This window comes from Muntiacus reevesi, chromosome 6 (genome assembly GCF_963930625.1).
Source record: "Muntiacus reevesi chromosome 6, mMunRee1.1, whole genome shotgun sequence".
Classification (NCBI taxonomy): domain Eukaryota; kingdom Metazoa; phylum Chordata; class Mammalia; order Artiodactyla; family Cervidae; genus Muntiacus; species Muntiacus reevesi.
In genome coordinates, this window is record NC_089254.1 from 29,805,222 (window position 1) to 29,826,288 (window position 21,067).

A 21,067-nucleotide genomic window follows, 5' to 3' on the forward strand; every position below is an offset into this window, starting at 1 on the left:
GGTCCTGAGTTAAATGAACACAGGGCGAGTTAGACTCCAGGAAACTGGAGAACAGAGCTGAGCAGAAATTCAGAGGCTGCACAGAAATGGATTTTGGGTAGGCAATTAACATTCTATGCATTTCTACTTCTTAGCTTACCAAATATTGAGACCTCACTATGTACCATGTACTAGTCCAGGTGTTAGGGATTTAAAACAAACAAATCAATCAGGCCCTTGCCCTTATGGTAAGAAGGTCAGGAAAATGGGGAGGATTGGGAGAGGGAGCAGGAACAGAGAGGGAGAATTAACAGGCATTTGTTGAGGTCCAAAGGCAGGAGAGGGTATGACTCCAAGAAACTAAGGTGATCCTTTTGGAAATTGTTACAAAACCCTCTTCTTGTTTCATTTCACCTTCAATGTCTACAGTTGATCCTAACTATTTTAGATAAGATCTACTTGATCTTATCTCCTCCCTGGAATCTGAAGTCAGGGTAGTAATAAAATCATTAAGAGAAGTTGTGGTGAAGTAAAATGAGAAACTGTTTTAGTTATAAATTACAAATGGAATAAAATACAAAATGTAAACCAAAATATACCAAAAGATAAAGATGTGGTATATAAACATATAAAGAAACACATATACCTCCACCTTCCAGCTCAGCTTCCAAACTGAGGACTAATTTGGCACAGATGCCAGTGGGAATATTCAGCAGAGAACAGTATTGCCAAAACTGGTTAGCTAAGCTGAGCGCCCCCCACCCCCCGCCCCCATGCTGGTAATTCTGAAAGATACGACATTGCTGAGCCTTATTGGGTTGAAAAAGAGTAGCTCAGACTTGTTTTTATTTGCTCAATAACTCGACTCATTTGTATCTTTTCGGCACTTGTTTTAATGTAAGAAAGTTGTTTTGTTTTATAAAATACATGGGGACAATGCTTTAAGTTTTTATACTTTCTGAAACTGTTTTTGTGTTCTACAAGTACAATGAGCCTTACTGTAATTAGTGTGACAGAGTAATAAACATCAGTGGCAGGCCATTGATCACGAAAAAAAAAAAAAAGAAACACATAGACCACAGACACACACACATGTTGGAACACTACTCAACCATAAAAAAAGAAATTTTGCCATCTGCAGCAACATGGATAGACTTGGAGGGCAATATTCTAAGTGAAATAAGTCAGAGAAAGACAAATACAATATGATACCACTTATAGGTGGAATCTAAAAAATACAGCAAAATAGTTAATGTAACAAAAAAAAAAAATGCAGACTCACAGACAGAACAATCCAGTGGTTGCCTGTTGAAGGAAGGGGTAATTCAGGGGTTGGGGGCTTGGAAGTACAAATTGCTGACTACAAGGACATTACAATACATAGTATATAATAGCAATATTCTGTAATAGCTGTAAATGCAGTATAACCTTTTAAAGTTGTATAAAAATAATATTTTTAGTTAAAAAGTAAAAATTATGTTTCCTAACAAACAAATAAGAATAAAAAAAAAATATACCAAGGAAACCTTAGGAAAATATTTTTTTCCAACCTCAAGAGAGAAAAAGACTTTGTGAGTATGAAATAATACCCAAATGGCATTTTTATAAGTCAATGATCTAATTAATATAATTCAAAACTTCTACATGGCAAGGAAGGCCATTAAGCTAAATCAAATGACAAATGAAATTTTGGGAGAAAATATCTACAACTAATATCAGAGAAAAAATTTCCCTAAAATATAAAGCACCTGTAAATCAGTATGGAAAAGATCAATACTCCAACAGAAAAATAGGCTAAAGGAAACATAATTGATTCTTTAAAATATGAAAAGGTGCTACCTCACTCATTAAAAAAAAAGATGTTAACATAAAGAACAGTACTTTATCTGTTTAGAAAGACCAGAAAATTTGATAACACATGAGTCAATGAAAGTGTGAGCAAACAGGGTCTTTTCATTAGTCCCAGAGACCTACTAGACTCCTAAAAGCATACCACTCAACCATTCCTCAGGGATGGCCTTTAACTTTATTGTCAGCTGTAATCCAGTGATTTCAGATCCAAGAAACAGACTTCCCTTTTGTGGAGACTTCCCAGAAGCACCACACAACACTTCTGCTTCTAGCTCGACTATCAGGTTGTCAGTCAGAGTCAGAGTCCCACCAAGAAGTGTGGGAGCCTTTTAGCTTGCCTGCAACAAGCAGCTACACAACACAACTTGAGAACCAGAAAAAGAATTTTTGATTCTCTGACATGTCCACTTTTGCTGACCAAATATTCACACATACTAATTCTCAAGTATCATCTAGATATTGCAACCAAGTTATAGGTCAGGAATTCTGGGAAATGTGCACCTCCCATCTGGACTGAAGTGCCCTCCAGGAGCCAGCAACCTAAGAGCTTAAAGACAAGTTAACCATCCCCTACTTATCCAATATACAAAGGCAGAACAGCAGCAAGAAAACAGCATTAAAACTGCCATTCAAAAAAGATGAGAGAGGAAAACCTACAGTGGTCACTGGTCTGTAGCAACACAGGATCACATGGGGGCAGAAACAGACTTCCTTTCCTGGCAGTATCTGGGGCTTTCAATTCTACTTCCACGGAAACTCTGGGCCCTCTATTTTTGCTCTCTAGGAGTTTCTATCTTGTTCATGTCTCCTCCTCAGCAGACATTAGGGAACATGAGGGAGTTGCTGACATTTCTTAGCTCACTTCCTGTTAGTGGCACAGTTTTGTTTTTTGTGTGTTTTTTGTTTTCAGGAAAAAAAATGTGTTTCTTCCTGTCTCCATGCCCTTTTCCTTATCTTCTGGACTCTGCTTGATGTAACAGAATGTGCTGCAGGACCTTTTATTCATCATCCCAGTTTTGAGTAAAATTCTAAGACTGTCATTGCTGTTTCTCAGACGTGTCTGACTCTTTGAGGGTCACCCCATGGACTATACACACATCTTTGCTTCTTACAGGAAAGAAAGAGAACATCAATTCAAACTTCCCTATACAGTTTCTACATCAACCTCAAAAGTTTACCATTTAATTCAAAAACATTTGCTGAGCACCTACCATGTGTGATACACTAAGGATCCCAGGTTCAAGGAGATCCTGGCCCCCATCTCGGCATGATGGTTACAGGGTATACAAAACAGGGAGCACTCATCAAACTGTACACTTAAGATATGCTCATTTTATGTAAAATATACCTCAACAGAAACAAAGGCTATTCAAGGAAAGATAACAAAAATAAAATTTAGAGTTTACTACAGCTGGCATAATAATTTCAAGTAAGTTACATTTGTGATATGAATTTGACTATTCTATGTGCTATTGTGTATACAGCCCCGGATATTGGATGAAGTAGATGGGCCCTCTTTATGGAACTTGGAATGTTAATATTTTGTAGTTGCTATAAATGTCTATTATATCATTTCATTAGTTGATTACTTTTAATGGTGGCACATATCAATAACAACATAAGCTTTTAATTAGCAGACATGGATTAAAAAACGAGTTTTCTCTGTGATTTGGGGAAAATGACCCAAACCTGCTTCATCTGTAAAATGGAGTTAATGTCGTACTTCATAGCATTGTTGTGGTGACTAAATGAAAAAAGTGCCAAGTCATAGTAAACGTCCCCTCTCTCATATCATCTCCTCCCAACATCTTTTGATGTCATCTTTCATCAAGGCTTTTTTTTTTTTTTTTACCAATTATGAATAACACAAGAGAATAATACTGGCCTTTTATAATGATTCTTAAGTTTCCAGTTCTCAAAGCATTTTACACTTAACACATATAATCTTATGCACCCATTCATTCTTATCGAATATCTACATGTTAGGACCTGTGCTAGCCTCTAAAAATACATAAAAATATCCTGTGTTTATGTAGTTTGCATTTTCGAAGTGAGGTAAGAGTATACATATATATATATATATATATAAAATCAGGTGGATAAAATTTCTTTGAAGACAAGGTGAAATGTGAGAATAATGGGCCAACAAGACATGCAGGTGGCCACATGAAGAAACTTAATATCACTACTTAACGGGGAGATGTAAATCAAAACTATATACAATGAAGGTATCAACTCATACCAGTCAGAATGGCCAACATCTATAAACAATAAATGCTAGAGAGGGCGTGGAGAAAAGGGATGCCTCCTACACTGTTGATGGGAATGTAAACTGGCACAGCTACTATGGAGAACAGTATGGAGGTTCCTTAAGAAACAAAAATAGAGCTAAAATAGAGATCCAGTACTCTCACTCCTGAGCATAGATCTGAAAAAAATAAAAACTCTAATTCAAAGGTACACTCACCCCGGTGTTCAGAGCACCACTATTGACGCTAGCCAAGATAGGGAAGCAACCTAAATGTCCACTGACAGATGAACGGACACACACACACACACACACACACGAATACTATTCAGCCATAAAGAAATGAAATACCATTTGCAGCAATGTGAATGGAACTAGAGATTATCATACTAATAATCAGAAGTAAATCAGACAAAGACAAATATCATGATATCACTTACTCAGAATCAAAAAAATGATATAAATATTTATTTACAAAGCAGAAATAGACTCACATAGAAAATAAACTTATGGTCACCAAAGAGGGATAAATTAGGAGTTTGGTATTAATAGATACACACTACTATATATAAAATAGATAAACAAAGACATACTACATAGCACAGAGAACTATATTCAATATCTTCTTATAACCTATAATGGAAAAGAATCATATGTATATGTATGTGTGTGTGTGAATACTGAATCACTTTGCTGTTTACCTGAAACTAACACAATACTGTAAATCAACTATACTTCAATTTTTAAAAAATAAAATTAAAAAAAGACAGTGAGTAACAAGACTGGTGTGGAGTTTGCTATTTTACATAAGGATCAGAGAAGTCATCCCTATCAAAATGGCATGTGGGCAGAGAACAGAATAAAGCCACACACATGGATATCTAGGAAAAAGAATTCCAGCAGAGAGAACAGCTAACTCAAATTCCAAAGTGAAAACATGCCTGACCTTTTTGAAGGACAAGAAATCAAAATAGCAAGAGTGCAAGTGAACATGAAGAATCCTAGGTGAGTAACAGATCAAAGGCACATAAAACCAGCTTTGTTTTGTAGGTCATAGAAAGGATTTGGGCATTTATTCTCAGTGAGATAGGAAACCACTGGAGAGTTTTGATCAGGATGTGATGTGATCTTACTTTTAAAAGGATCACTCTGGATATGATAGGGAATGACAGGGCTTTTTAAAATACAGACTGATCGCACAAAAAGATGTTCACAAATGACCACAGCAGCTTTATTCATAGTAGTTAAAAGCTGGGAACAACTCAAGTGTCCTCTACATATATCCACACCATGGACCACTCAGCAATAAAAAGGAATAAACTGAATAAACACAAACCTCAATCCATCTACAGAGAATTACAGTGAGTGGAAAAAACCCGATCCCAAAAGGTTACTTACTGTATGATACCATTTATGTAACTTTCTTACATATGAAAATAAAATCAGAAAAACATAGAAATGGACAAGAGATTACTAGTTGCCAAGGGTGTGAGGGAAGGAGGTTAGCTATTAAAAAGGCAACCTGAGGGATGCTTGTGGTAATGGAAAAGTTCTGACTGTATCAACATTATCCTGAAATCATATAGTCTTACAAGATGCTACCACTTGAGGAAACTAGGTAACACGTACAGGGGTCTTTCTATATGGGTTCTTACACTGTATTGAAATCTACAGCTATCTCAAATAACAAGTTTAATTTAAAACAACGCTGGAAGTAATTAAAACACAGATCATTGGCGGTCATCCCATTCCTGATCCAGGAAGAGCTGAAAATGTGCTCTGCTAACAAGCTTCTAGGACTAGGATTGCTAGTCTAATATCAGCCATGCCAACCATACAGAGCAGGAAACAGCTACCCACTCCAGTATTCTTGTGGCTTAGGGACTAACACATTGAGACAAGTATTATCCCTATTTTACGGAAGAAACTCCAGTCTAAAGAGTAAGTGACTTCTCTATGAAGGGCAGTAGAAACTAAGTAGCAGGACCAGGACTCAAATCAGGTCCTATCAGCTCAGGGTTTGTCTACGTGAAATTAAGGTCAGAAATAATCTTTTGCACAGCAAAAATTAACACAACATTGCAACTATACTCCAACTTTTAAATTTTTTAAAAAATAAAAAGAAACCATCGTACTTGTAAGGACTCTCTAGTGTTTAACACAAAACAGACTCATGTTAGATCAACAGGACTGCACTGTCCTAAAATCAAAAGTTCAATAAAAAGCAGCTTAATTATAAACATTTCACAAACCTTCAGAAATAAACTTCAAAGTGTAGACTTAGTCTCAGTTCTTATCCTGTGCCTTGAACAAATGCTTAAATTCTGTTCCTTAGCTTTCTCAGATATAAGAACTAGGAACTAGTCCCTTTCTACTTAATTCCCAATTTCTTACTTAAAAAATATTTGGGGGTTTTATAAACAGCTACAAGTTAGCTCCTAAAAGTACAAAACCACTTATGTTTCCTATCCATATAAGTATTTTATCAAATTGGGCACTTGCCATAGCTTTCTCAAGTTCTAGAAAGCCTGAGTGAAAAAGAAAAATGTGTACCAAAATACTAACTAAAATTCACTGACAACCCATTTAGTAAAACGAATGGGGGTGTAGAAGGCAGCCACAATTTTAAGCAATTCTAGAGGATTTAAAAGCTAGTCAGAGCTCTTAGCAAAATCATACATGCTCAGATTCATGAAATGTTAAAGCAATTACATTAAGTACATACCAGAAATGATTTCCCTGCAGTTAGCTCTCAAGAATTCCACTTTAAAACTCCCTCATACAATAAGCTTCCATAATAGTCTACATCTCCATGGCAAAGGTAACACAACTTGAGAAAATAGGTTTAAACTGCCAAGAGGGCATTACATTAGAAATAAGGAGGAAATTTCTGGTAATGATTGCTCCAGTTACCTGAGATTACATTCATGATCAATCCCTGACCAGACGTTTAAAACATTCAACATTCAATCCAATGGGCTCCTCCCAAATTGTGTTATCTCTTGTTCCAGGCCTACTTTCCTATAATTAATTACAATTTCCCAAAATAAGTAAATAGATCTATTTTGTTAGAATTACAGAAGCTAAGTTTAAGAAAAAGGGAGGTGAGGGGTGCTTTCAAATACAGATAAAGGTCCCAGGAAACCACAACATAGAACTGAACTAGTTCCCATAAATGCCTTTATCAGAAAATACTGTTCTGTGTAGCTCTCCATGGGCTCCTGCTCAGCCACCTCCAGCTTCCTAGTGTGGGAAATTTTAAGACTCACATTTAACTCACAAATCAGACATAAAAGCCTCCAATGCCATTCTCACGCCCTGGCAACACAGCCGAAGAATCCTATTTCATCAGAACATCACCCCCGGAAGTTTGGGCCCAGTATGTCACAGAGAGCTCTCTCTCCTATTACTACCTCGGAACATCTCAAAAGGAGTTATTAATTCACTGCAAAGGGAAACTAGAATCCAATTGTTAAGGGAACGGACATGAATTAACTTGGAAATGTTATTTTTCAAAGTTATCATCTAGACACACAGATCCCTGTTTTGAAAAAGTACCAAATGGCTAAATTTTTATCTGACAGTCCTATTACGTTCAATTCAAAAAGGACTCAAGACATAACATTGTTAAAAACATTTATTTTAATACAGTCTATCATAAATAAGTCAGTAGAGGTTCCATTCTGCCACAGATGCATCTGAGAAGTAAGAGCCCTGTGCCATCCAATTGGTGATCGTCTGAACGATGTCCCATCTTTTATCCCAGTCAGAGAGCACACCTTCCATGTTGTTCCTCTGCATTGACTGCTTCCAAAACCAGATGACCAAACAGTCCTTTATCCCCAAAGTAAGCTAAAATGTTTGTGAAGAGGAGAAATAAATTAAACCCCAAAGTAAAAACTTCTCAAACACAGCTTAAGAACTAGAAGATTTTATACATTTATGTTCATGTTTACTCAACCATCAAATTCAGAATTAGCAGAAGAATCAATCTCACTGAGCAAAAAAATCAGAGACCTATTTAAAGAAATACAATTTTATTACTTTTTAAAAAAATTTTATTACTTTTAATTGTAGTTACCTATTATAAACAAAAAGGAAAACATAAATTGAGGTCAATCAAAAGAGTGACATGAAGGATTGATGAAACCAGAAAATAAAGGCACATCCTTGTTAGATATAGGAAGGAGACAAGATGTGTTTTATTTCTAAGTCCTGTTGATTAAAAATCTAGTTTCTAGTAGTAAGTCAACTTAAATAAAATTGCATTACAAAATGACAATATGAGCATTCTATTAAGTTCGTATTTAGAAAGTTATTTTCCTTTTGTGTATAAAGCAAACCAACATGCACTTATTTTCAAGTGTATTAAAATCTCACATTAAATCCCAAGTATATTTGCATACAATTAAGATATGAAAACAAAATATTCATTTATCAAGGTCTCTCCCTCATTGGTAATGAGCATCTAAGAAAAACAGAAAAGAAAATCTTCCTTGGCCTTATACAGACAAAGGGAACAATCACTCTCCCAGTTAGTTAATATTCATGTATTTTGCCTAAATAATGTTTTACTAAGATATTGCCCCTTATTCACTAAATATTGCATTTTGAATAAGGTATTCATGCCAAACAACCTAATACACAGAACCATCACGTGTGAAAGAGGATGGATACTGATGAATGGGGACCTAATCCCAAGGAATCCAACAACTTAACAAGGAAAATACACCAGGAAATCTTGAACCACATTATTTTCAGAAGTACTATATAAATAAATTTGTATACAAACAATAAACTTTATATTCCTGAGTTTTACATTAATAAAACAGTTACATTACTGAAAACCCTGACAAATACAAGTCTATTCCTTTCAGGGTACAGACTAGGCAACCCAAGAAGACCTCTTTAGCCAGTCTTCCCAGTATAAGCAGCATAGTATACGAAATTATGTTAACAGGATAACCCTTCTCAGCACTCAGTTCCTTCCTAAATCACAAATGCCCCTGGAAAGAAATCAGAAAATGTCCCTAATGACAAAAAAGAATGATCATCACCACCAGAAAGGAGAGAAGCACTGAGATGACAATAAAGACATGAAAAAGCAGTGGGGGGTGGCTGCCTCACTTTGAAAGGTCAACTCTTGGTGAGATATCTGAAGCCAATAAAACAGAAGGGCACATCTATCCCCATTTCTGGGTTCTGTATCACCTAGAGCACAAAACGCTGTTTCTCAGCACGTAGGTCCAGTCTAAAAACTATACAAATGCTATATCAATTCCTGTCCCAACACCACAAAGAAGTTAGGATCCTTTAATTAAGTTAATTCAGCACTTTCAAAGTGTTCTCAAAGTATCTGGCAGCTACTTCAGGTACTCACAGGACAAAACGAATGAAAACAAGCAACAAGCGTAATACAAAGCAGAGAATGAGACATGGAACACAAAAAAATGGAGCAGTTTCTGCTAGGAGAAGGTGGAAAAGATTTAAGGAAGAGGTGATAAATTTGAGATTGAGCTTTTCTAAAGGTAGGTTTTCATCTAGTGGAAACTGAGGGAAGAAGCATTCCAGGCGGACAGAGAACAAGCATACAGACAAAGGCATGAAAAAATACAGTTTATTCTGAGATTCACACCCAGTATCATGTAGCTAGAGCCTGGTTTTCACAGGAGAAAAAGTGGGGTGAAGGAGATGACAGAGAAAGGCTAAAAATTATTATTAAGTTTATTGCTCATACATTATGTGTCAAGCATTGTTAATACTTTACATATAATAATCTTATTAAATTCTCAGGACAATCTTATAAATTAGATATTATAAACTTATAAAAGACAAAACTTCATCTTAGGTTAACAGCCTCTTGGAAGTAAGTATTTGATGATAATTTTCAGTCCTTGAAAAATGTTCACACAGCTTGACCAGGTAGTCCCATCTCTGATAGTATTCCCTAAGGTATTGTTTCACTTAGGAAATAACTGGTCTAAGGTCAATCAACTACTCAGTAGCAGACACGTTACCTGAGTCCCCATTTTACCATTTTACAAAAAAGAAAACTGATAGTTCAAGGAGTAAAAACTCAAAAAAAAAAAAAAAAGCTTGATGGGGACCTCTGAAAGCAGTTTTAAGAAGCTGTACCACAAAAGATTAAGAAAAGAGATGGAAGTGAAGAAAGGAAGCAGGGAGTGAAGACCATTCATTGAAGAATTTTATCAGTAAAGAGTAACAGCATAAATGGACATGTAGACGGCACGTTTGGCAGAACCCTGAAGAAAAAACCTTGCTTTGAGAAACTGGCAAGGCAGAGAAGGTGGAGGAAATTCATATCAGATGGCACTGTGCTAAGTAAAGTAGCAGATCATATTATCTGGCGGAGGCCACATGACCCAGTGGAAAGTATACAGGCCTTGGAGAAAGACATACTCCACCACCCACCAACTGTATGATCAGCTCTGAAGGACTGAAGTAACAATTAGAGATGCTATATATAAAGCACTTAATACAGTGGCTGACACACTACAAATGACTGTTAGTAATATGACCATTATTATTCTTCCCATTCTAGAAAATAGTAGCTTAGATTAAGAGTGTGAAGAAACAGAAGATCTAGAAGAGCAGTAAAAAGTCTGTTAGGACAATCCACAAGAAATGTCTGGGAGACAGAAGGTCAAGGTGGAATTTCACAGCACCTGTGCAGGGGCACTACTCATCACAGTGCTATGAGTATCAGTCCTTTCTACAGAGCAGTTCTTCCTGTTGCAGATTCTGCCTTCACACATACACACACACATATATATACACACATGCATACATACAGTTTTCACAAGTATGTACACACATGTGCATGTGAGTATATGAATACATATACTCTGTGTAGCTGTGTGTGTGTATGTGGAAGTTTTCACCAGTGTTTATCGAACACCATCAAGGTTGTTTTGGAGAAAGGAAATTTGAAAGGAATGCATTTTCAGAGCCACAAATGTCTGTACACCGACATTAATCCCATAAGAATTTATCACAAGGAAATAAATCAAAATCTATAAAACCTATGCACATAAAAATGTTTGTTATATTGTAAGTTAAAATACTATAAAAACCCTGAAAAACCTAAGTGATCAACAAGTGGAAAATACATCGACTACCAATTCTAATTTGGGGTGAAAAAAAAAATTCTCTGTACCGTTGTTAGAATGATACAAAAAGGTCCATATATCTTAATAAGGATAAGACAGGAATATGGGAATTAAGAACAGTTCAGCTTTTAAAGTGGCAGGATATGTTAGTTCTTTTCCTTTTAAAACATGCTTCATTATGGATATAACAGCACAGTAAGTAAAAATTAGGAAGAGGAGAGAAAGCAGTTACCTGATAATGAAAGTTAGACTGGTCTGCAAATTGTTGCAATTTTCCAACTGCCCAAAACTACACCTGACCGATAAAGCTCCGTTACAATACCAACCACTACTTCTCTTCTGCTTGCCATGATTTAGTACTTATATATGAACATTTGCCCTGCGATGCTGATTTGTAAGAGCAGTACCTCAAAACAGTTGGTTCAGGCATTCCAGGATCTGCACCCCTCTTAAATCCTGGGGGAAAGGGAGAGGGAAGAAAGAGAATGAAGACCAATTAAAACTCTAGCAGACAAAAAATTTACAATGTTTTCTTTCTAAATCAATACTTGGTAGCTAGAATGACATCCACATTTACCAGAACTACCCAGATTTACCTGTGCAACAGAATAGTTTTGAATCTCACTAGAGTATGCGATCATGTGCAGAACTAATCAGCAGGGAAGACAAACCACCTTCTTCCCCTAATAGTAGCCCTTAGCACACACTATCTTTCATTCTTAGTCATTACCCACGAAAAAGACAAACCACCAAATCAAACTGAATGAAGGACTACAAAGAGTACTAAGACTGTTTTTTAAAAGCATACATTTTTTTTAAAAACTTACTTTTTATTCTGTATTGGAATGCAGCTGATTAACAAGGCTGTGCTGGTTTCAGGGGGAGAGCAGAGGAGCCCAATACACACCCATGTATCCATTCTCCCCCAGACTCCCTCCCGTCCAGGCTTCCACATAACGCTGAGCAGAGCCCCTGTGCTGTACGCTAGGTTATCCACTTTAAATACAGCAGTGTACACCTGTCCATCCCAAACTCCCTAACCATCCCTTCCCCTCATTCTTCCCCACCCGACACGATTTGTTCTGAGTTTGTTTCTGTAAAAAATTATACTTTTTTAAAGAAAAAACTGAAGATATTTTATCCCCATGAGCCTCTCTTTACAAAGCAACCAAAGACTGGTGATAGAGGGGGGAAAAACTTCAAGCTATTGTTTATTAAATCAATGCTCTTATTACAAGCAACAGCTGTAATCAGACTAATCAGCATTTAAAGATGAACCCTGACCCTGTGTTTGGGGAACCAGAATCTTTTATAATGGGCAGAGACAGCATGCCTCCCCTTGACCCTGGTACTATTTTCCAAAGCTGTCCACCCTACAAACATCCTTAAAAGCATGAACAAAGGGTGGTCACTGCTTCTGCTCACAAGATTTGTAGAAATTCAAGACACTATGGAGAACTGTCTTCCAACAGGTAACTCACTAAAATCTTTTTGTTGGTAAATGTCCAAACAGATGCTTTATCAGGTCACTGTCCTATTTTATAGCACTATATTCCCACTGTCCTTCCAGAAGCCCTAAAAGGTTATGTTTGAACCTACACTACACAAGAAATTCAATATGCACTTGCAAGGTTTTACTGAGATCTAAAGTGGAGAAGTAAAGCATGGGAACTAGGTCAGACCTAAAATTAACCTCAGATACAGTATAAGGAAAAAAACAATGGTTAACAAGGACAAATAAAAAGATAGCCTTAACATCAATCTCCACCTGAGCTAGATACAGGGTACCAGCACTAAACAGCAGGATTACTGGTAACCCTAGCAAAAAGAACACAGCCAGTGTGCACAAAAAGGAAAATAATTTTAGGGTGGAAAAGAAAAGCATTATCTACTCTTCAGACCAAAACCCTCCTTATACAGGTTTTAACAACCAGCTGAAGCTTTCTGGCAACAGAAAAGGAATTTCAAAAAGGAGAGGCGAAAAAGGTACCTGAAAAAGACTTATAAAAGAGCAAAGAATCCACACGGACAAAGAAAGCAGAAGCAGAGTAAAACGGGACCGGACATACACAACAACAGAAAAATGACATAGAACAAAGATGGGAAAGAATCAAAGACCCCTTAACTTCCTTCCTTAGCTTGGCTAAAAGGACAGCTCCTCCCAGTGTTTGCCTAGCAAAACTGGGCCCTTCTACGGTTAAGTGAAGGCTGGTAAAGGAGGACAGTTGGGAGAAGGAGGGGAATAACAGCCTGTAAGAGCAGGCTGCTTGCTCGCTCTAATTTTCAATACCTACACAAAGTTACTAAAATCCAGGGAACTAATGCTTCTTTTAAAAATGCAGTACTTCCCTGATGGTCCAGTGGCTAAGACAGTCTGCTCCCAAAGCAGGGGGCCAAGGATCCATCCCTGGTCAAGGAACTAGATCCTACAAGCTACGACTAAAGAACTGGCACAGCCAAATAGGTAAGTAGTTTTGAAAAAATGTGTTGCAGGGACTTCCCGGATAGTCCGGGAAGCGGTTAAGAGTCCGCTCTCCCGCTGCAGGGAGTGCAGGTTCAATATCTGGCAGCGGATGTTTCACATGACCACGGTGCAGCCAAACCCCGCCCGGCCTCCCAAAAAGTGCGTTCAAAATAAGGGAGGAAAAGGGTCTTTTCAAGCCCTGCATTCTGAAGTATCTCCAGGTTATTAGTTGGCTTGCAAGTCATGGGGAAATGGGAGCCACAACTGCCTACAGAATATCCAGCATAATCAAACGCTCCGTCAAGGCTGAGTGAATGTATTGAGCTTTACAAAAGACATGGCACCTAAAAAACATAAAACCAAAAACAAGAAGCAGCATCTAGTTAAAAATCATAGGATTGTGAAATGTGAACCGGAGTTGTACAAAATGTCAAAATCTACGCTCAAACTGACAAAGGCGAAACGCTATCCACTCCATCCTACTGCCTGAACAGGGCAATCAGTTTAAAATTACAAAACTACCCCAGGAGAGAAACAGTGTAAAGTCTCAATGTGCGGCCCTAGGCAAAAATATGTGCCTTACCATTTTCAAATTTCTGCAATACAGCATGGTGGTTAAGCGTATGGGCCTTGATGGCCCACTGCTTGACTTCATAGCTCCCCCATTTGACAGCTGTGTGGCCTTCAGCGAACAAAACTGTTCTATGCCTCGGTTACCCGCGCCTAAAACCTCTACCTGCACGTGAGAACGCAGAAGTATCCAACAACTATTGTCATAATCATGTCTCAAGCCAGTAGCATAACCATGAGGCTTACGAACCTCTTTCCACTTAGGCCCACCTAAGTGGAAACTTCCTGAAAATACACCTAGTGTCCAAATATGAATTAATCACTTTCACACATCAGTTCTTCAGGTCCACGCACATCATCAGGACTTTTCAGGTCCCCCAAATTCTGAAAAGTAGGTCACCTCTTGCTTACAGATGTTTTAACAGAATGGGAAATATTACGTGACTTGTTCAAGACCAGAAAGAAAAAAAGGGGGGGCGGTGGATAGAATAAGAACTCAGCTTAGACGGACCACACTTGACCAGAGAGCCTCGAAAGACGTGCTCGGCGTGGAGGGGTTTCTCCCTCACGCCTCAGGCCAAAATGGAGTCTCAGCATTCGCAACCCCTTCCCTCCCGTCTCCTACCAGGTTCTTCTCCCACTGACCCAGGTAAATCACGAGAGGAATAAAACCCCAGCGGATGGCAAATTGTCCTCCCTTGAAAAGCTGCTGCAGCCTCTGCTTGGCCTCTTTGCTCAGCTTCACCATTGCGACAGGGCTGGCGACAACCGTGAGACAACAGGAGCAAACGCGTCAGGAATCGGAACGAAAGGAGACGCGCACGCGCCACACCGGCCTTTACGGCAGGAGTCGTGAGCGTCGCCAAACGAAGGTCGCAATTCATCGTCTTTAACCTGCCTCGCCCCTCCGCGGCCCCGCCTGTGGAAAGCGCATGCGTTGTTGATTCTCTTCGTTAGGAGGCTCAAGTTCCCTTTGCACTATTTAGGAATTGTCAGGTTTCTTTGATTGCTGGATGCCTGGGGCAGTGCTCCGCGGATTCCTTCAGCCCGGAACGCCCTTTCCCTTCCTACAGCCTCACCCACTTTTCAAAGTTTATCTCCAAGTGTTTTTTATCTAACAGGAAAGGAGCATTAAGGACTGAATATTAGTCCCAACTTTTATTCTCACTTGCTGTGTATTCTTGGACAAGTTATTTAGCTTCCCTCATTATCAGTTTGTTTCTTCAAACTGAAGGTTGATCTGCAAGGAAGATCACAAAAGTGAAAAGTGAACGTGAAGTCGCTCAGTCGTGTCCGACTCTTTGTGACCCCATGGACTGTGGCCAACCAGACTCCTCCATACATGGAATTTTCTAGACAAGAGTACTGGAGTGGGTTGCCATTTCCTTCTCCAGGGGATCTTCCCGACCCGGGGATCGAACCCCGGTCTCCCGCATTGCGGGAAGACACTTTACCTTCTGAGCCACCAAGGAATCAAGAAGGTCACAAACGGACACCCGACAGAGCGTCTATTCATGCCTTCTTTGACACCCAAAGTATTTGGTTGTTTATTTTTACATTTTAAATTACTTGTCAGCATTCTAAAGTTTGGGAAAGTTCGCATGAAAATCAGGACGTTTTCAGAGAAGTTGGCGAATTTCATTGCAGTCAGCCCCCATCTTGCCCTCCGTTTAGAACTGCAGTGATCCTCAGCCCTGGCTGCACAATAGAATCATTGAGGAGATTAAAAGGCTCCCTCCTGCTGGGGGCCAACCCCTACCAATTGTGATTAGTTGGGGGTGGGGCCCGGCCTTTGCTTACCTTTGAAGTTCCCAACTTCTGATTCAGTAACTGCACCTTAGCAGTTGGCTTTGGGGCTTTTGACCTCAAGGTTAGGACTTTTTTTTCTTTCTGTATTTATTTATTTTTAATTGAAGGATAATTGCTTTACAATATTATGTTGGTCTCTGCCATGCATCAACAGGAACCAGTAATAGGTATACGTATGCCCCCTTCCTCTTGAACCTCCCTCCCACCTCCTACCCCATCCTCCTCTAGGTTGTCAGGGAAGGCTAGGAATTCTTGATTAGTAAGGCTTTAAGAGGTTTTTACGTCTTTGACCTTGGTGCCTTTCCTGACTCACCCCAAGATACATTATATTTTCTTTTAAATTCTCTCTTTTTTTTTAAAGAGCTTATTTAAAGAGCTTATTTTTTTTTTAAAGAGCTTATTTGAGTGAAAATTTGTTTAAAACAAGAAGTTCCAAACCGGAAGTGGTTAAAAATGCTCACCCTTTTAAATTCGTAAGGTGTTCCTGGCGCTTCTAAAATTTCCCCGGTGGCTTTCTGGACATTCCTGTGCCTAGCTCATTACCATGATAATAACAACCACTCTATTCTGTCTGTGTTAAGTGTTTTAAATACAAAATTAGTCTCAATCTTAACAAGAATTTAAAGCATTAAAGCTTATTTTACTAATTCTTTTTTTTTAACATTTATTGTATTATTTGGCTGTGCCAAGTCTTAGTTGCTGCATTCAGTTCAGTTCAGTCACTCAGTAGTGTCCAATTCTTTGCAACCCCATGGAATGCAGCACGCCAGGCTTCCTTGTCCATCATTGACTCCCGGATCTTGCACAAACTCATGTCCATCGAGTCAGTGATACCATCCAACCATCTCATCCTCTGTCATCCCCTTCTTCTCCTGCCTTCAATCTTTCCCAGCATCAGGGTCTTTTCCAGTGAGTCAGTTCTTCGTATCAGGTGGCCAAAGTATTGGAGTTTCAGCTTCAGCATCAATCCTTCCAATAAATATTCAATACTGATCTCCTTTAGGTTGGACTGGTTGGATTTCCTTGCAGTCCAAGGGACTCTCAAGAGTCTTCTCCAACACCACAGTTCAAAAGCATCAGTTCTTCAGCTCTCAGCATTCTTTACAGTCCAACTCTCACATCCATACATGACTATTGGAAAAACCATAGCCTTGACTAGATGGACCTTTGTTGGCAAAGTAATTTAATGTCTCTGCTTTTTAATAGGCTGTCTACGTTGGTGATAGCTTTTCTTCCAAGGAGCGTCTTCTAATTTCATGGCTGCAGTCACCATCTGCAGTGATTTTGGAGCCCAAGAAATTAAAGGCTGTCACTGTTTCCATTGTTTCTCCATCTATTTGCCATGAAGTGATGGGACCGGATGCCATGATCTCAGTTTTTTGAATGTTGAGTTTTAAGCCAAATTTTTCACTCTCCTCTTTCACTTTCATCAAGAATCTCTTTAGTTCCTCTTCACTTTCTGCCATAAGAGTGGTATCATCTGCATATCTGAGGTTATTGATATTTCTCCCAGGAGTTTTGGTTAGAGCTTGTGCTTCATCCAGCCCAGCATTTCAAATGATGTACTCTGCATATAAGTTAAATAAACAAGGTGACAATATACAGCCTTGACTTACTCCTTTCCCAATTTGAAACTAGTCCATTGTTCCATGTCGTAGTTACTGCATACAGACAGGATCCTTTTTTTTAAGGTGCAACACATGGGATCTAGTTCCCTGACCAGAGATCAAACTCGGGCCCCCTGTATTGGGAGCAGAGTTTCAGTCACTAGACCACCAAGGAAGTCCTTTACTTTACTAGATCTTATAAGAAGTAAACTATATATATTATAGGCCTCCTTTTACAAGTCAGGAAACTCAACCTTTTATCCAAATGCCTGATACATAGTAAGGGTGCATTTCTGTCAGTGAAACTGAACAATGCCATAGTCATTTGCTTTCATCAACATTCATGGAGCTATATGCTAGGCACTAGAGATGTATGATTTTTTTTAAAAGGCATTGCCTTTAAGAACTTCATACTTGGATGGAAAAGATGAGTAAATAAATTATTCCAATATACTGTGAATGTGCTAAGTTTCATGATAAAGTTACACACAAAAATATGATGGAAAGGCAAATGGAGGACACCTTACACTGCCTAGAGGCAAAGAGGAAATAAATTTGAATTGTTGAGGTAAAATCAACAGGTCTTTTTGGCCAAATGAATGTGGAGGGCAGAGTTGAAAGAGGTGGTCAAGATGCCTGCCCAGTTTTGAATTTGTGCAACTTACTAAGTAAGCAGTCTCACTCCTTAGTCTCCACAAAGTCTAAAGTATATAGATTCACCTTCACAGTGATTCCTATAGATAGGGATGGGGATTCAAGTAACATCGTAATGGCTGGAGGTGCTGCAAAACTTCTGTACTTAATTATATATATATATATATATATATATATATATGTATATAATGTACACACAAGAGATTCTTCTATTATAATAATAATCACCATGCACTTGTTACTATGTGCCTAGAAAGAAATGTAGAGAAATACACTTCAAACACTTTGTAATAGTAATTATCTCAGGGGATGAGGGAGGAAATTAATGGAAATCTTTACTTTTCATGCATTTCTCTGCAATATGTTGCTTGTTTTTCATAATGAGCATATATGACTTCTACAAAAAAAAAAAAAGGTATATTTTAAAACAAAATTAAACCCTCTAAAGACTCCACATTGCCTTCAGGATAAAAGATTCAAGAGTGGAGTTTATGAGGGGCTCAGAGGGCGTGGACGCATTCAGGAATTGTAGAAGGACGAGGCTCAGCTCTTGCCAGGCCAACTTGAGACATGTCTGACACAAGCGAGAGTGGTACAGATCCAACCCGCTTCCAGGCTGAAGCTTCAGAAGAGGACCCTGGCTTGAAGATGCAGGCCGTACTGACAGTGACCCAGAACTTGGAGGCCTCAGAGACACCAGAGGTCTCAAAGGCCACAAAGACCTCAAATGCTGTAGGAGTCTCAAAGGCCACTGAGGCTCAGGAGGTATCTGCCACTCAGGCTTCACCTACCACTAAGCTGATCGATATCCAGTTTCTAGCAGCCAAAAAGAAGAGTCCTGCAGCTGACCCCAAAATGCAGCATTCTGACCCTCAGGCTGTGACAGTGCCTGCTGCTACTGAGACCAAAAAGGTCAGCTATGTGGCTGATACAAAGGTCAATACAAAGACCCTGGAGACTGAGTCTACTGCCTCTCAGGCTCTGGCAGATGAACCTGAGCCTGAGAATGCAGTCGGTCAGGCTCAGGAGTATCAGGATACCTGGCCCAAGATCAAGGCCAAGAAAGCCCGAAAGGTGAAGCATCTGAATGGAGAAGAGGACGGCAGCAATGATCAGAGTCAGGCTTTTGGAACCACAGGTGGCCGAAGGATCTCAAAGGCCCTAATGGCTTCAGTGGCCCGCAGGGCTTCAAGGGGCCCCATAGCATTTTGGGCCCACAGGGCATCAAGGACTTGGTTGGCTGGTTGGGCCCGGAGAGCTTTGCTTTCTCTGAGATCACCCAAGACCCGTAGGGGCAAGGCTCGCCGCAGAGCTGCCAAGCTCCAGTCATCCCAAGAGCCTGAAGCACCACCACCACCCCGGGATGTGGCCCTTTTGCAAGGGAGGGCAAATGATTTGGTGAAGTACCTGTTGGTTAAAGACCAGATGAAGATTCCCATCAAACGCTCAGACATGCTGAAGGACATCATCAAAGAATACACTGATGTGTACCCTGAAATCATTGAACGAGCAGGCTATTCCTTGGAGAAGGTTTTTGGGATCCAATTAAAGGAGATTGATAAGAATGACCACTTGTACATTCTTCTCAGCTCCTTAGAGCCCACTGATGCAGGCATACTGGGACGACCAAGGACTCACCAAAGCTCGGTCTCCTCATGGTACTTCTTAGCATCATCTTCATGAATGGAAATCGGTCCAGTGAAGCTGTCATCTGGGAGGTGCTGCGCAAGTTGGGGCTGCACCCTGGGATACATCATTCACTTTTTGGAGATGTGAAGAAGCTCATTACTGATGAGTTTGTGAAGCAGAAGTACCTGGACTATGTCAGAGTCCCTAATAGCAATCCCCCTGAATATGAGTTCTTCTGGGGCCTGCGCTCTTATTATGAAACCAGCAAAATGGAAGTCCTCAAGTTTGCCTGCAAGGTACAAAAGAAGGACCCTAAAGAATGGGCAGCTCAGTACCGAGAGGCAATGGAAGCAGATATGAAGGCTGCAGCTGAGGCTGCAGCTGAAGCCAAGGCAAGGGCTGAGACTAGAGCTCAGATGGGCATTGAGCTCGGCTCTGAGAATGCTGCTGGGCCCTGCAACTGGGATGAAGCTGATATTGGACCCTGGGCCAAAGCCCGTATCCAGGCGGGAGCTGAAGCTAAAGCCAAAGCCCAGGAGAGTGGTGGTGCCAGTTCTGGTGTCAGTGCTGGTGGCAACTTTGGTGCCAGCACCAGCCTGACAGTCACTCTCACGTTTGGGCTCTTCTCAGGCCTTGGTGGAGCTGGTGCCAGCACCAGTGGTGGTTCTGGTGCCTGTGTTTTCTCCTACAAGTGAGATTTCAGATATTCCTAATCCCAGCAGTCTTTCTCTTCGAGCCAGGGTGCATCCTCAGAAACCTCTTCAACACAGCTCTCTAGGCAGCCACTATCAATCAATTGAAGTTGACACTCTACATTAAATCTATTTGCCATTTCAAAAAAAAAAAAAAAAAAGATTCAAGAGTTATTGCACAACCTACATGTTCCTTGAAGGCACCATATTATCTTTCATCTCTGCTCTTACCGCTGCCAGAAACGCCCTCCCAATTTCTTCTTTAAGGTCCATTCAAATATTTGCTCCAGTGTGTAATTCCCCTGACTGGCTCTTGCCCTTGTCCAGGGCAAGACAAACACTTCCTCCTGGTGCCCCCACTCTCAAGTTGACTTGTCATTATTTATTTACATGACTATTTCCCCAAATAGACTACAGGCAGAGACCCTCACAAA

At 39.7% G+C, this 21,067-nt stretch overlaps 1 protein-coding gene and 1 pseudogene across 1 annotated transcript in view; one reads left to right on the forward strand and one right to left on the reverse strand.

Moving 5' to 3' along the window:
- Positions 1-15,126, reverse strand: part of TOMM7 (translocase of outer mitochondrial membrane 7) — a 240,656-nt gene extending 225,530 nt beyond the window's left edge. Inside the window, exons 1-2 of the mRNA XM_065938987.1 lie at positions 14,868-15,126; positions 11,616-11,664 (exon numbers count right to left, since the gene is read on the reverse strand). Coding sequence (XP_065795059.1) covers positions 11,616-11,664; positions 14,868-15,126 — 308 coding nt within the window. The remainder of the gene's footprint in view (positions 1-11,615; positions 11,665-14,867) is intronic.
- Positions 15,127-18,827: 3,701 nt separating this feature from the next.
- LOC136170592 (melanoma-associated antigen D2 pseudogene) lies at positions 18,828-20,794 on the forward strand (annotated as a pseudogene).
- The last annotated feature ends 273 nt before the right edge of the window (positions 20,795-21,067 follow it).